The following is a 13943-nucleotide window of genomic DNA, read 5'->3' on the forward strand; positions in this document are numbered from 1 at the left end:
GGTCCGTTTGTACTGTGTGTAAAAGCCTGACAGTATCTGTGGTGGTTTACGGGAGGCTTACTGTGCCTTTAACCATAAAATATGCAGAGGTTTTGAAGTAAAAGGCAGGTCGAGGTGATACCATATAAGCATTGAAGCAGAAGTATACAGACAGAAGCACAATTTACTGCAATCAAAAAGGCACTAAATCCTCGCATCATTGTACACGCATACACTAAAATTCTCACAAAAATAACATTTATTTGACAAAATATTATTCCTGGTTACTTTGATTTGGATTACATTACGTTCTAATATGAATAAATAGCTAGTAAAACTGAGGTTTAAGCTACCAAACTAAGCACCAATGAACTTTTTTTGCATAAACATTCACATTCATACACATACAAATGTAGATACGGTCAATAAAAAGGGAAGAGAGTAACTATTAATAGTCTCCTAAACCACCCTATTTTGATGGAAACGCACAAATGAATACATGATGTACGCTTCATCAAACAACAAAAAAGAAGAAAGAGAGAGAGGAAGATAGCCCCCTCAAAAAAGGGGAAACAAAAAATATTTCCCTATTTTTGTATGATACTGTTAGAAATGATTTTACTTCTAATCCATGCAAAAAGAACTGTACAATGTGCACAAACTAGAAAGGCTGAATGGCAAGCTCTGTTGCAGTGTCATGACAAAGCCAGGTGTCATTTTTATAACAGTTGTATTCTTTCTAAGCTCGATCTTGTTGGCGGCCTATGCCCCGGACGGGGTCAAAGGCATAAGTAAAGTAAGTAAGTATCCTTTCTAACATTTCAAATCTCAATAACTTGACATTTGATATAAATATATAACATTTTAAAAAAACACCCATCAGCAGCACCATATAGTCATACTGGTCCATTCCAAACAGAGGCCTGGAGCATCCAGGAAAGGGAAATCTCCTTTCTCATGATCAAGTTTTTTTGCCACCTTTTTGTGTATTTTTTAATCAACTCTGGAACGGCGAACAGGCCCTCATGGGCCTCAATCACTATACTAGTCAAGTCAAGTCAAGTCAATACACCCGAGGGGGAAGGGGGGGGAGAATTTCTTTCCCATGAGAAATGTTTCTTATATGTATTTCTTACAAGTGGGTTCCCTTTGACTGTAAGTGCTTTCCGTGTGGTCAGAATCCTCCAGAAAGAAATCAATTCAGAGTTTCACATTCACAAAATAGTCACAAGAGAGGCACAATGGGTAAATCATCGTAACTCTGGTTGAGTGGCAAGAACACGAGGCATTTTGCAGGGTCAGCACCAATCACTTCCTGTGACATGGTTTGGTGCAGCCACGGGTGAAGAGGCTCCATATGGGATGGAATATTCCTGAAAACAAAAGGAAACATGTTCATCATGTGAAATAGCATGGCGAGTCATTCAATTCACATTTATTTTCCTTTAGACTGTGGACTTTCAAGAACATGTACATGTACAAATCATGTTCACAAATGTTGTAATGAGTGATTATAGTTTGTCCAAACGGCATGCAGTGTTTGAATAAACAAAAAATAAATCTGTTCCTTGAAACTATAATTTGTATTGTACAAAGACGTAAGACATGAGACATTTTATTGATTAAACACACAAGGTTCATTTCAACGGGGTGTGGGCAGGGGGGGTCAGTAATACATGCCGTGTGTTTGTATTTATGGACAATCACCCGGTTTTATCTCTTTCTCTCTAACATATACTCACACGAACGCACGCACGCTCTCAGAGAGATGCAGAGTGTAAACCAGTGCATTGTTTTGGGAGAAAACACCAGTATAATGGTGAGTACATAAAAGTAAAACATAAGTTGCTTCAGAAGCGAAACAGATGTAAATTATACTTCATTTTCTCATACTGCTACTAAAAAATCTATTTTAGACTTTTAAAACAAATGAAAAAATTCCAATTCAACAGAAATTTCTGATATTTTCCTTTTTGTTTGTGAAAATACTGGAAAATAAATCAAAAGAACAGTCCCGTTGGTTTTGAATGCATTTGACAGGATTTTGTATCAAAATGAAGCGATTCCATGTTTTGTCATTACAACTTACATTTCTCCAATGTTCATCTTGATCATGTGACTTTTTTGGTGTTGCTTGAAGTACAGTGTATATATGTATATATATAATCCTCTTGCTTTTTTAGTTAAAGGCACATTCCTTCTCGTGCAAGCAATTTGTTAGGCTCGTCGTCTCAGATCTGGCCAGGCGTTTTCATGGGATAAAATGAACATCCTGGTTCATTGACAAATTCGAACTCACCCAGCAAGCACTCCGGGTGTTGATTTTTGGTATGTGTTCAAGTGGAGGTATGGTCTTATCCTATGTGAAAGCCTGGCCTGATCCGAGATGTTGTGCCAAACATCTGTGTTTGCACAGGAAGGAGTGTGCCTTTGATATAAATTGACACAGAACCAAGTACGATCACTGAAAACTTATAACAATTTCCATGTTTAACCTTCACCGTGCTTCGTGGGTCTCACAAAATCGTCTTTATCTCCAAAAATTATTTGGAGTTTTTGATTGAGATTGCATGTCTTTTGCTGATGACACCCAGCTGTATAAACACATTCCGCCATCCAGACCATTCAGACATGCATCACTGATGTTAAATCTTGGATGGTCAATAACAAACTTAAGCTGAATGATGATAAGACTGAAGTCTTACTGTACAAAAAGAAGAACACTACATTTCCCTCTCCCCAACCTGTTTCTGTTCAAGTAGGCAACACCGACATTCATAGTCAACAACGCTTAATTAAAAGCATACACCATCAAACATACATTACAAAAAATTCTTCCACTAACTAAGTAATAAAAACATGAATAAAATAGGTAGTGAAAACAAGGAAATACCAGCTGAATACCCTTAATCAAACAAAACATGTTATCAACAATACTGAAAACAGCCCTAGATGTTTATTACATTATCACATTACATGTATATATGCTAGTATAACTGTGTTTTAATTTTAAATGTGTCAAGCGCAAAGAGCATAATTGTAAAGTTATGATGTTGCGCTATATAAATGCTCATTTATTATTATTATTATTATTATTATTATTATTATTATTATTATTATGTAGTAGTAGTAGTAGTCTCCAATCACCATACGACCATCCCACTGCCTAACTTTTAAAAGATTATCTGGGCAGGGATGTATAGCTCAGTCGGTAGCGCGCTGGATTTGTATCCAGTTGGCCGCTGTCAGCCTGAGTTCGTCCCCACGTTCGGCGAGAGATTTATTTCTCAGAGTCAACTTTGTGTGCAGAAACTCTCCTCGGTGTCCGAACACCCCCGTGTGTACACGCAAGCACAAGACCAAGTGCGCACGAAAAAGATCCTGTAATACATGTCAGAGTTCGGTGGGTTAGGCCAAAAAAAAATTAGGTGTGGTTACGGTAACATAGCCCCAAAAAATAGGGTAGGAAGGTAGGCAATCACTTTTTTTTTGTTTAACTTTTTTTTTCTAATGTGTACAAATTAAACCTACTTGACAGGGAAATAAGTGTGCGACTCGGGCGCTTTCGCTTTCATGGCGTTTTCTGCACTCGTTTTCTTGTGTGTTTTTTTGTTTTTTTGACAAATGTAATAAAAAGTTATAGGGTCGGCCCCTAAAAATAGGGTAGGTCGGGTTACCGTAACCACACCTATTTTTTTTTTAGGCCTTATAGAAACATGAAAATACCCAGTATGCTTCCTCCAAAAACGGCGTATGGCTGCCTAAATGGCGGGGTAAAAAACGGTCATACACATAAAATTCCACTCGTGCAAAAAACACTAGTGTACGTGGGAGTTTCAGCCCACGAACGCAGAAGAAGAAGAAGAAGAAGAAGAAAAAGATTATCTTTATAAACAAACAAATAAACGATGACGTCAATGGTCATTTCAACTACACAGTCCAGATGATGTGGGTCGTGGACAACCCATATATGGAATTACATCAGGAATTGTACGTTGTTTATCCTTATTCGGATGGCGTGGGTCGTGTACGCCCCCATACTCTGCAAAGAGGCGGCAAAACAATTATCCCTATTCCGATGGCGTTGGTTATGTACGACCCATACTTTTTACATTGAATCCTTCTTTGGAAAGTATGGGTCGTAAACGACCCACATCATCCGAACTGTGTAGTCCAAAGCATGATCCAGTGAAGGTTAAAAAAAGATAAACAATTAATACAGAGAATATTGACATGCATTACCTGGCAGTACCAGTTGTTCTTGAGTTGTCACCATTGCATTCTCCTTTACAATGACCCCCACCATGTCCGTCAAGTTTGAACATTGCTCCCGGCTGCAAAGCCAAGAGACTTGATGTAAAAATGTTTGGGTTACTACCATACACTTGGCGTTTTAACATGTACCCAAAAACAGATGGCTTGAGATCGTCGGGAACACTGTCTTCATTCTTTCTTGAATCCACTGCTGGTGAAACAGGTGCAGAATTCAGACTTAAGCTTTTTGCTGAGCTGGGCCTAGATGCTGATTTGCCCAAAAATCCATGATGGTTGTCCTGAAACAAGTCGCTGGTACTTTCTCTTGAGTTTCGCTTAGCAGGTTTGCGATCTATCACCAAATTTCTGTTCACATCATACACAGCTAAATCATTGCCTGGCACAACAAGGGCATAATCAACGTCAAGTTGATTATTTTCTGTTTTATGGGGGTGTGCCATTTCGAGTTGTGCTTTGGCACTCTGAACATGCCTTTGTTTAGGGAGGGCTGAAACATGGGTTGGCTGGCTTGTATATGATGTAGTTGATAAGCCATCCTCAGTTGTTGCTTGCTCTGATGCCGCACTGCCAGGATCATGTTCCCGCTTTAGTGTTGGAAACAAACGGCCCCTGTTATGAAAGCCCCCTGAGAATGGTCGTCGGCTCACAGAAGGAGGTCGAGGTGGTAGGTGTTTGACTGAGAGAGAAAACAAAAACAAAAACATTAAAATAGATGACTGCAATAAATTCTAACTTAATCCATTAATACAAAGAGGCCGATTTCTTTGTGCAGAGAGAAAAAGGGGGAGACAGGAGAGAGTGTGTGTGTGTGTGTGTGTTGGAGGGGGAGGGAGGGAGCGAAAGAGATTGCTTCATTGCATGCATTGCAAAGAGTAATGACTTTGAACTCTGGGTGAACAGAACTTGTGTGTGCACGGTGTGTGTGTGTGTGTTTGTGAAAGAGAGAGGGGGGCGAGGGATGGGAGAGATATGTGTGTGTTAATTGTACAAGTATGTATGCATGAGACAGAGGGGGGGGGGGGGGGAGATTCTTTGATTGTTTACATTAGCCATTACATAGAATTATGACTTTGAGCTCTGGATAATAATAATAATATTTGAATAATATAATATAATAAATGAGCATTTATATAGCGAAACATCATAACTTTACAATTATGCTCTTTGCGCTTGACACATTTAAAATTAAAACACAGTTATACAAGCATTTACATCTACATTCATAGTCAACAACGCTTAATTAAAAGCATACACCATCAAACATACTCTTCCACTAACTAAGTAATAAAAACATGAATAAAATAGGTAGTAAAAAACAAGGAAATACCAGCTGAATACCCTTAATCAAACAGAACATGTTATCAACAATGCTGAAAACAGTCCTAGATGTTTATATACATTATCACTAAAACAACAAATACACTACATGATGAGCGCGTGTGTGTGTGTGTGAGGGGGGAAAAGGGAGAGAGCGAGATTCTGAGTGCATGCATTACAAATAATTATCCCCGAGTACGCTAGTACAAGGGCTCAGCAGACTTTAATTGTGTGTCTGTGTGTGTGTCTGTCTTTCTCCACTTAACAGCTTATTGCTGGGAAACTACTGGGCGCAGTTCGTTCAAAAGTTGATACACTAACTTGATAATAGGTCCGATTGATCGTATTAAAACTTCATAATGTTACCTGGGACCTAAATGCGAAATAAACCACAAAAACGACTTGGCCGTAGGAGGAGTTCACACCGGCGGGGCAACACGCAGCCATTGACCTGATAGAACAGCCGAACGCGTCACACAAAAATACGTCATGACAAAGTTACACGCAAAGCGAAAGAGACTTTGACGTCATTTACTTTTGTTCGGAATTTTCCGTCTGTTCCTAGCTTGTCAGTGAAGACCTGACGTGAGTAAGCTTACCCAAAACGTCTTTGTTCTCTATTCTCATTGCAGCTGTGAAATAATCAGTCTTGTGTCTCGGTCGTGTAGGTACAGAGTTTGCTTCTGCAATCATTGTGTTCGTGTCAGTTGATGACGGCTTCATAAGACAAAATAATAAGCGAATCTATCGCGAGGAAGACGTTTATGTACAAATCACCGAACCCAACCCATTTTTTGTGTGCATTTTTCTGAAGAATAAACTGCATGTGGTTCATTTCATCCGTTTAATGTTTGTCGAAACATATCTGATCACAGATGAGGTCGCAGTTTGTAGGTTGAATCTATGAATCGGCCAGAGATAGATCTGCATTTCTGGTCAGAAACCAACATTCACACCACAGACATTCCAAACATTTATATTTATTGAGCGAGCCAGTCTGAAGAGTACTCGGGTCCAGCGCGAGCGTTTTTTATATATGGCTTTGGGCTCTCGGCGAGCATGTGTGTGTGCAAGGGCGGATCAATTCACTTTGGAGGGGGGGTTACATAATGACTGCGAAGATACAAGTTGACGGCGCCGAAGGCGCCTAAGCCTCTAGGGGGGTCCGGGGGCATGCCCCCCCGGACATTTTTTTATCCAAAGAAGCAAAAGAGAGCTATCTGGTGCATCATGAGCCAATAAATTACCTCTTTTTTTGAGGGGTGGGGGGTGGTTACGTAACCCGTGTAACCCCCCCCCCCCCCCCCAGATCCGCCCTTGGTGTGTATGTGCTTAAGTGTTTAAGAGGGCGAACAAAGTACTTGTGGCATTCACAAATGAACATCAATAACTTCATTCGGATTTCGTGTTACTCTTTCTTACTTTATTACTGCACATTGCTCTCCAACATACCATTTTTAGAGAAAAGCTGCTGTCCCAAGTTCACGGTAGCCGCCATGTTGTTTGTGTCATTGGAAGCCCTGTCAACAATACTATCAACATTATTTTTATTTATTGTTGTCCACTGATTAATGTATTTAGTATTTCAACACAAAAGACTTACTATTTTTAGAAAATGATGAGAATTTTTCACAAAACCTTTTTCTCGTCATGACGAGAAATGACGCGAGATCAAAACTTGGAAGTGCTTCATCACGTTTTTGTCAGTCGCACGATTTAGACCAAAACGATCACCATGTCAAAGCAAATCGTAAGTATATATCCAGTGGCTGTCTTGAAAAAATAAACGTTTACTGGCTGGTCAACTCAATGATTTTTCTTATGCTCTTCTCACATTAGAACATTTGGGATTTTATCGTTACATCAAATCACACAGACCTCAATTTCGATCTAGTTTCCACTGCAAACCGCTATGTTGACACTGTTTTGTTTGCAGCAGGAATGCGTAATTCTCTTTGTCCGTTGTTTCAGACGTTTTAGTCAGGAAGCATTATGTGTCTACAGCTGATCCCTAATTGCCAGATTGTGTGTGATGTATCTAGATATCTCTCCCTCCCTACCCCCCCCCCCCCCCCCCCCCCCCCTTTCTCTCAACACTGTCTATCTGAGTACCTCTTTCTCTCTCTCTCTCTGACAGTCTCTCACACAAACACACAGGCACAGACTTTCTCTTCAGAGGCTCCTCATTACACCAGAGGTGACCTATTATCCCCTGTATCCTGGATGATTTTGTTTTGTTTTTATTATTTTAACTGTAAACTGAAAATAAAGTCATCTCTCATTGTCTCAACTCTGTGATTGTGAATGAACACTTCAGGAGTATGCAGTTACCATTGCAAAGCACAGACATTGAACTTTCTCTTTCAGTTTCAGTTGACAATGACACTTCCACAGCTAAATAGAGAAAATGGGTTTCCTAGCTTTGAAATGGATGACTCGGTGTTGTCATTGCTAAGAAGAATAGCTAGCATGTTTGTGTAGCCCCCAGGCTCAAGAACGGGCAGTAACTGGTATCTCACAAAATAGACATTCCTAGTTTTCCCAACTCTGGCACTGTGGCAGGTATCCGTTCTTAGCTCAGTTGTTAGCGATCTGTACTAAGGTTCGTGAGGTCGTAGGTTCAAGCCCTGCCATCCCTTTTTACATTTAGTCAAGTTTTAACTAAATGTTTTAACATAGACGGGGAATCGAGACGAGGGTCGTGATGTATGTGTGTACATGTATACACGTCAGGAATCTGTCAAGGTGTCCAAATGCAAAAATCCTGTTTTGGATACTTTTATTACTTTGTATTTTATTCTGTTTTTAAATGACTACAATATACAATACAGTTATGAAGTATTCCTCATGTAGATTCTATCCATACCAAATTTATGTCTGTCAGTCGTCTGGATGCTGAGAAAATTGACTTTGTTCAAGAAAAAAAGCACCTTTTTGGGCAAACAAGGCGTTACGCGAAACGCATGGTACATTGGGCATTGAATAACCAAGTTACTGATAAGGGTATCATCTCAATCTAATTTTTAATAGATCCAGAAATGGATGGAGAAACATATGTTAGATTAATGAAAGTTTGATCTGAACATAGGTTTTGGATTTTGAGCATTCTTTTTTAGCTGGTCTGTATGTTATATTTGGTGTAAATAATCATGAAAAAAGGGAAACTATCTTAAAAAAATGTTTCTGGTCAAACTTACTTAAAAATCAATGCAAAGGAAGGTCATTAGGTAGGATGATTGTAATTTTTTTTAAATTGAGCGAAAAAGTTGTGTTTGATGTAATTTAATTGTACTTTTAAGTTAAAAATATGCGTTTGGTGTAAATGAAATTGTATCTACTTGCCCAAACAAGTTTTGTCACAGTCTTTAAATAATGCCATAATACACAAAAGTGTGTGTTTACTATGGTCACAGGATTCCTAGTGCTTGCACCTGTTGGCTTGTAGAGAGACTTAAGTGAGGCCTTCTGACAAGGGTGTAAATGTAACGTACATACTGAGAATACTTGAAAATGACAATGAATTTGTTTTAGAGACAGAAGATAACTTATCAGTGCTTAAGAACAACCAGCAAGACCAAACCTTTGTTTCAACATGAAAACAAGCACACTGAATGACAAAATTTACCTCAGAAGGACCACTGTTGGGACATTTTGGTGTAAATGTAACATACATCACCTTGTTTTTTTACTGAGACCATATGCAGCACATAATAATGCTAAAAACAGCACATAACAGTCTGTTGAGGGTTTATGAGCTAAATAAAAGAGAAATTACCCTTCAAATGGACCTGCAGATCTTCGGAGCCTTCTGTATGTTACTTTACACCATCCTTTTGTGTAAAGATGTACAGTAGTCCCTTCCATTTCCGGCCCTTTCGTGGGCGTGAACCTGCCCGGAGCGGCCAGCTTTCCCATGACTAATGAGTTTTCCTTCTATAATTGACTCTTAATGGCCGTTAACCTGTCTGACGCGGTCAACGGTCACTGATTTTTGCCCTAAGGTGCCCCTCTTACTCGACAGGAGCGGCCACTTAACGGCCACTTGTCACTTTCGCGGGCGAGCGCCTGTGGCTCTCCCCGCCCACTGTAAATACAGACATGCGCATACATGTACATTTACGGCAGTCACTTCCGGATCGATCACAGCTGATGTGAGTTTGAAACACTTGTTTATCTGACACTGAAATACATATATAATAATCCAAACAACACACATAGAAACATACGAAACAATAGCTTAGCCAGGACGATCGAGTTAAACACGCAAATAATTAAGATGTATAAACGAAAGCAAAACTAACAGAGACAATGAATCGGCGGCTCGTGGATGATCGCTTTCTTTTCTTCATGAAAACTTGATCGTGTTTTTGTGTTTTTTTTGGAGGAGGAGGGGGCCTGTAATGAACGGCATATTTGCGGTCACCTTTGCAATGACTAATGGGTGACCGGATATGGCAGGTACTACTGTACACACAACCAAAAAGGCACAACCATTAATTTAACCCTTTATTTTGACTTGAGACAGGTAGCTTAGAACAAACAAGTTAGAAATACTGTTTAACTGATCTGAGCATAGCCCATTAAATGTAAATTCAGTACCTTGTACTTGCTGTTTGGTGTAAAGTAACGTACAGATCATGGGTAAAATTAACATTTGGTACCGTAGTGGAGTACCAACCTGACTATTCTATCGTGAAAAGGATTTGTTGTGATTTCTTGTTTGTAACTCAAAAAACTGCAGACCAAAATAGTGTAAAAATATTTCAAGAGGGTGATTTGATAATAATTTCTACACCGCTGACCGTGCTTTTTTCAAATTAAGTAATAACCTGATGATTGAGGTTAAGGTTTGCAAAACAAATGACATGAAAATTTACTGGAACCTTTTCTGCACTTCCATAGAGAATTTCATTGTTTTAAAAACAGTGTAAATAGGTAAATGTTGAATTGTATCTTTGATTCTGGGCTTTGGTGTAAAGTAACTAACGGATAAATGATTTTGCTTATATTGAGACAGGAGAAACTTTTTTCAAGTGTTGCTTTAGTACAGATCAACTCTACATTCAGCCATCAAGCCATTGGATAGTGAAACAGTTGCCTAAAGCTGAACCTAAGAAAATGACAGCACCTTGAAATTATGTTATGGTGTAAATGTAACCAGTCATTTGTGCTTTATCTGCAAATATTTGATAAACCGAACACTTGACTGGAAAATAAAATGCTGCAATTGAAGGACAGGAATACCGAGATGTTTATTCATGTAAATTTAAGGAGGTTTAAAAAAAGTCTAAAAATTGTAACACTTTTTAGACTCCTTGACAGATTCTTGGCCATCATGTGTGTGTGTGTGTGTGTGTAAACATCGATTCAGAGAAAATTACTGGACCGATCTTCATGAAATTTGACATGAGAGTTCCTGGGTAGAATATCCCCAGACTTTTTTTTCATTTTTTGGATAAATGTCTTTGATGACGTCAAATCCGGCTTTTTGTAAAAGTTGAGGCCACACTTTTCTATCAAATGGATTGAAATTTTGGTCAAGCAATCTTTGACAAAGGCCGGACCATGGTATTGCATTTCAGCTTTGAGGGGTACAAATTAATTAATGAGTTTGGTCATTAAAAATCTGAAAATTGTAATTAATTTTTTTTGTTGTAAAACGTTCCAAAATTAATTTCATTTTATTCTCCATCATTTTCTGATTCCAAAAACATATAAGTATATTACATTTGGATTAAAAACCAGCTCTGAAAATTAAATATATGAAAATTATAATAAAAATTAAATGTCCGGAACCCCATTAAATACAACTTCTTCTTATTCCTTGTTGGATCCTGGTTCCAAAAACATATAGATATGATATATGTGAATTAAAAACAAGCCCAGAAAGTTAAAAAGAACAAAGATACAGAAAAGCGTGCTATCCTGCTCAGCAAGTCCAAGATTGGCGCATGCGCATTGAGAGGGATTGTTCAGCAGAGTTTTCAGTTTGTGACACTGCATGGTCCCCAACTCTCCGGTTCCCAAGCCACGGCCTTGTACGTCTGTACTATTATGTAGTTTTCTTTTGCTGAAGGGTTAGGAAGGATCATAATGTTAATGTAGAGCTCTAGTAATAGTATTGGTAATTGTATAATTGTAGCATGATACAGGACATCTTACAGGGATGGCCAAATCGTCGGCCCAATCGCCAGGGCAAGTAAAATTCCGTCAGGCCAGTAGAAACCATCTGGCAGCTGATGGCTAGTGAAAATTCTGGTAAAGTTACAGTTGTACTGTTTTTTAGAACACTGAAAGAAAACAAAATCGTGTGTTTTTGTTTGGCACAGTATTACTCAAGTTGAAAAATATCAAGTCGCGTAAAACAAAGACAGTGCTCACATTTTGCAACTTGCGTCAGTGAAGATTAGTGCCAAAAGCCTTAGAAGATACCAGTTCGGAAAGTTTATCCATCACTGACTGCGGCCAAGTTTTCGATCGTTTCACAACTATAATTTTGAGTGTATTGAGCTAAATCTGACAGTGATGTATATTAACACTGTGTCATCATTTAGTTAGTTATGTACCTAGCTTGTGAAAACTGAAATTTCTGATGGGCTTGAATTCAATCACCCAATTAGACTTGGCCAACCCTGTCATGAATCTTTGAAAAGGTATGATTTTGTGATGAGCTGAATTTATTGTCCAGATTATCCGAGTCCAATCTCCTGACCATGGGACAAAGAGGATTGAAATAAAGACAACTGAATCAATCGCCAGCTTTTTGAACAAGGTATAGGTTTTTTTTTATAACAGGGTTTATTTAATCTGTTTAGTTATAGCATTTGTACATTTTAATGAAGGTTTTGTCCACTCTTTGACTCACATGCGAAGCAAAAGTGAGTCTATGTACTCACCCGAGTCGTCCGTCCGTCCGTCCGGAAAACTTTAACGTTGGATATTTCTTGGACACTATTCAGTCTATCAGTACCAAATTTGGCAAGATGGTGTATGATGACAAGGCCCCAAAAAACATACATAGCATCTTGACCTTGCTTCAAGGTCAAGGTCGCAGGGGCCATAAATGTTGTCTAAAAAACAGCTATTTTTCACATTTTTCACATTTTCTCTGAAGTTTTTGAGATTGAATACCTCACCTATATATGATATATAGGGCAAAGTAAGCCCCATCTTTTGATACCAGTTTGGTTTACCTTGCTTCAAGGTCAAGGTCACAGGAGCTCTTCAAAGTTGGATTGTATACATATTTTGAAGTGACCTTGACCCTGAACTATGGAAGATAACTGTTTCAAACTTAAAAATTATGTGGGGCACATGTTATGCTTTCATCATGAGACACATTTGGTCACATATGATCAAGGTCAAGGTCACTTTGACCCTTATGAAATGTGACCAAAATAAGGTAGTGAACCACTAAAAGTGACCATATCTCATGGTAGAAAGAGCCAATAAGCACCATTGTACTTCCTATGTCTTGAATTAACAGCTTTGTGTTGCATGACCTTGGATGACCTTGACCTTGGGTCAAGGTTGCAGTTCTTAGTGTATGATGTCATTGCTAGGTTTAGGTCAAGCATGTGAGTCGTATGGGCTTTGCCCTTCTTGTTTTATGATGGTACTTTTCTAAGGGGAGGGGGAAATGAAGTTCAGTGCAATTTATTTTGTCCTCTTTATAATGCAGGCTTCTTTAAATAACAAATGTTTGCTTGCATCACAAAATAACTTATAAGTGTTATTTGCATGCTTTCTCTTAATAACTGTTGGCCAGTTGCTCATTTGTTTTATAATTTGCTTTGAAGATTGAAAGAATGGTAATCTCTTGATATGGTTGTGTTAGATTCATCGCCAGACTGAATCAGTGAATAAGTCTGAAATGTAACAGTTTTTTGGCATGTGAGGTCACTTCCATTGGGAATGAGATAGATCGGGAGATATATATAATATTCAACAGCACAAACATGAGAAATAAGCACTTTTGTCATGACTTTTGAAGTAGTTGATTTGTTATACAATGTACAAATTAGTATTCTGCCTTTATTGTGGATTAAACTTTACTTTTGTGTTACTGATCCAGGTTCAGAGTCTCTTTGAGCTAGGGGACACGGGGTGGTCAGTGTATGCAAACCGAGATGGCACTGGATTCATACGGAATAGTCGTGCAAAGAAAGTCAGTGACTACAAAATCAAGTAAGCAAATTTTGTTTACCAGTACCTATTTTTTAATTACAAGTATAGTTTGAATCAACTTCGTTTTTAGCCTTTTGCTCTCGTTCATAAAATGTTAGTTGGTTTTTTTTCATCTTCTTTTTTGCACTCTGCCTAGCTATACTCTGCATCATACTCCACTTGCTGATGATCATGGAAGATCTCTT

At 38.6% G+C, this 13943-nt stretch overlaps 2 protein-coding genes across 3 annotated transcripts in view; one reads left to right on the plus strand and one right to left on the minus strand.

Moving 5' to 3' along the window:
• Nucleotides 1-220: 220 nt before the first annotated feature.
• LOC138957460 (uncharacterized) lies at nucleotides 221-7149 on the minus strand. The gene is made up of 3 exons (XM_070328585.1): nucleotides 7024-7149; nucleotides 4222-4930; nucleotides 221-1352 (listed from the first exon to the last, which is right to left on the minus strand). The coding sequence occupies exons 1-3, from the start codon at nucleotides 7067-7069 to the stop codon at nucleotides 1205-1207; spliced, it is 903 nt and encodes a 300-aa protein (XP_070184686.1). The 5' UTR covers nucleotides 7070-7149; the 3' UTR covers nucleotides 221-1204.
• Nucleotides 7150-7242: 93 nt separating this feature from the next.
• The window catches only part of LOC138957446 (nuclear protein localization protein 4 homolog), a 30958-nt gene continuing 24257 nt past the window's right edge, over nucleotides 7243-13943 (plus strand). For both annotated transcript variants that reach the window (XR_011453037.1, XM_070328574.1), the window contains exons 1-3: nucleotides 7243-7321; nucleotides 12260-12343; nucleotides 13646-13758. Coding sequence is in view for 1 of the 2 variants with exons in the window: in XM_070328574.1 (XP_070184675.1) it covers nucleotides 7307-7321; nucleotides 12260-12343; nucleotides 13646-13758 (212 nt within the window). In the remaining variant the exon portion in view is untranslated. The remainder of the gene's footprint in view (nucleotides 7322-12259; nucleotides 12344-13645; nucleotides 13759-13943) is intronic.

Source organism: Littorina saxatilis, linkage group LG2 (genome assembly GCF_037325665.1).
Source record: "Littorina saxatilis isolate snail1 linkage group LG2, US_GU_Lsax_2.0, whole genome shotgun sequence".
Classification (NCBI taxonomy): domain Eukaryota; kingdom Metazoa; phylum Mollusca; class Gastropoda; order Littorinimorpha; family Littorinidae; genus Littorina; species Littorina saxatilis.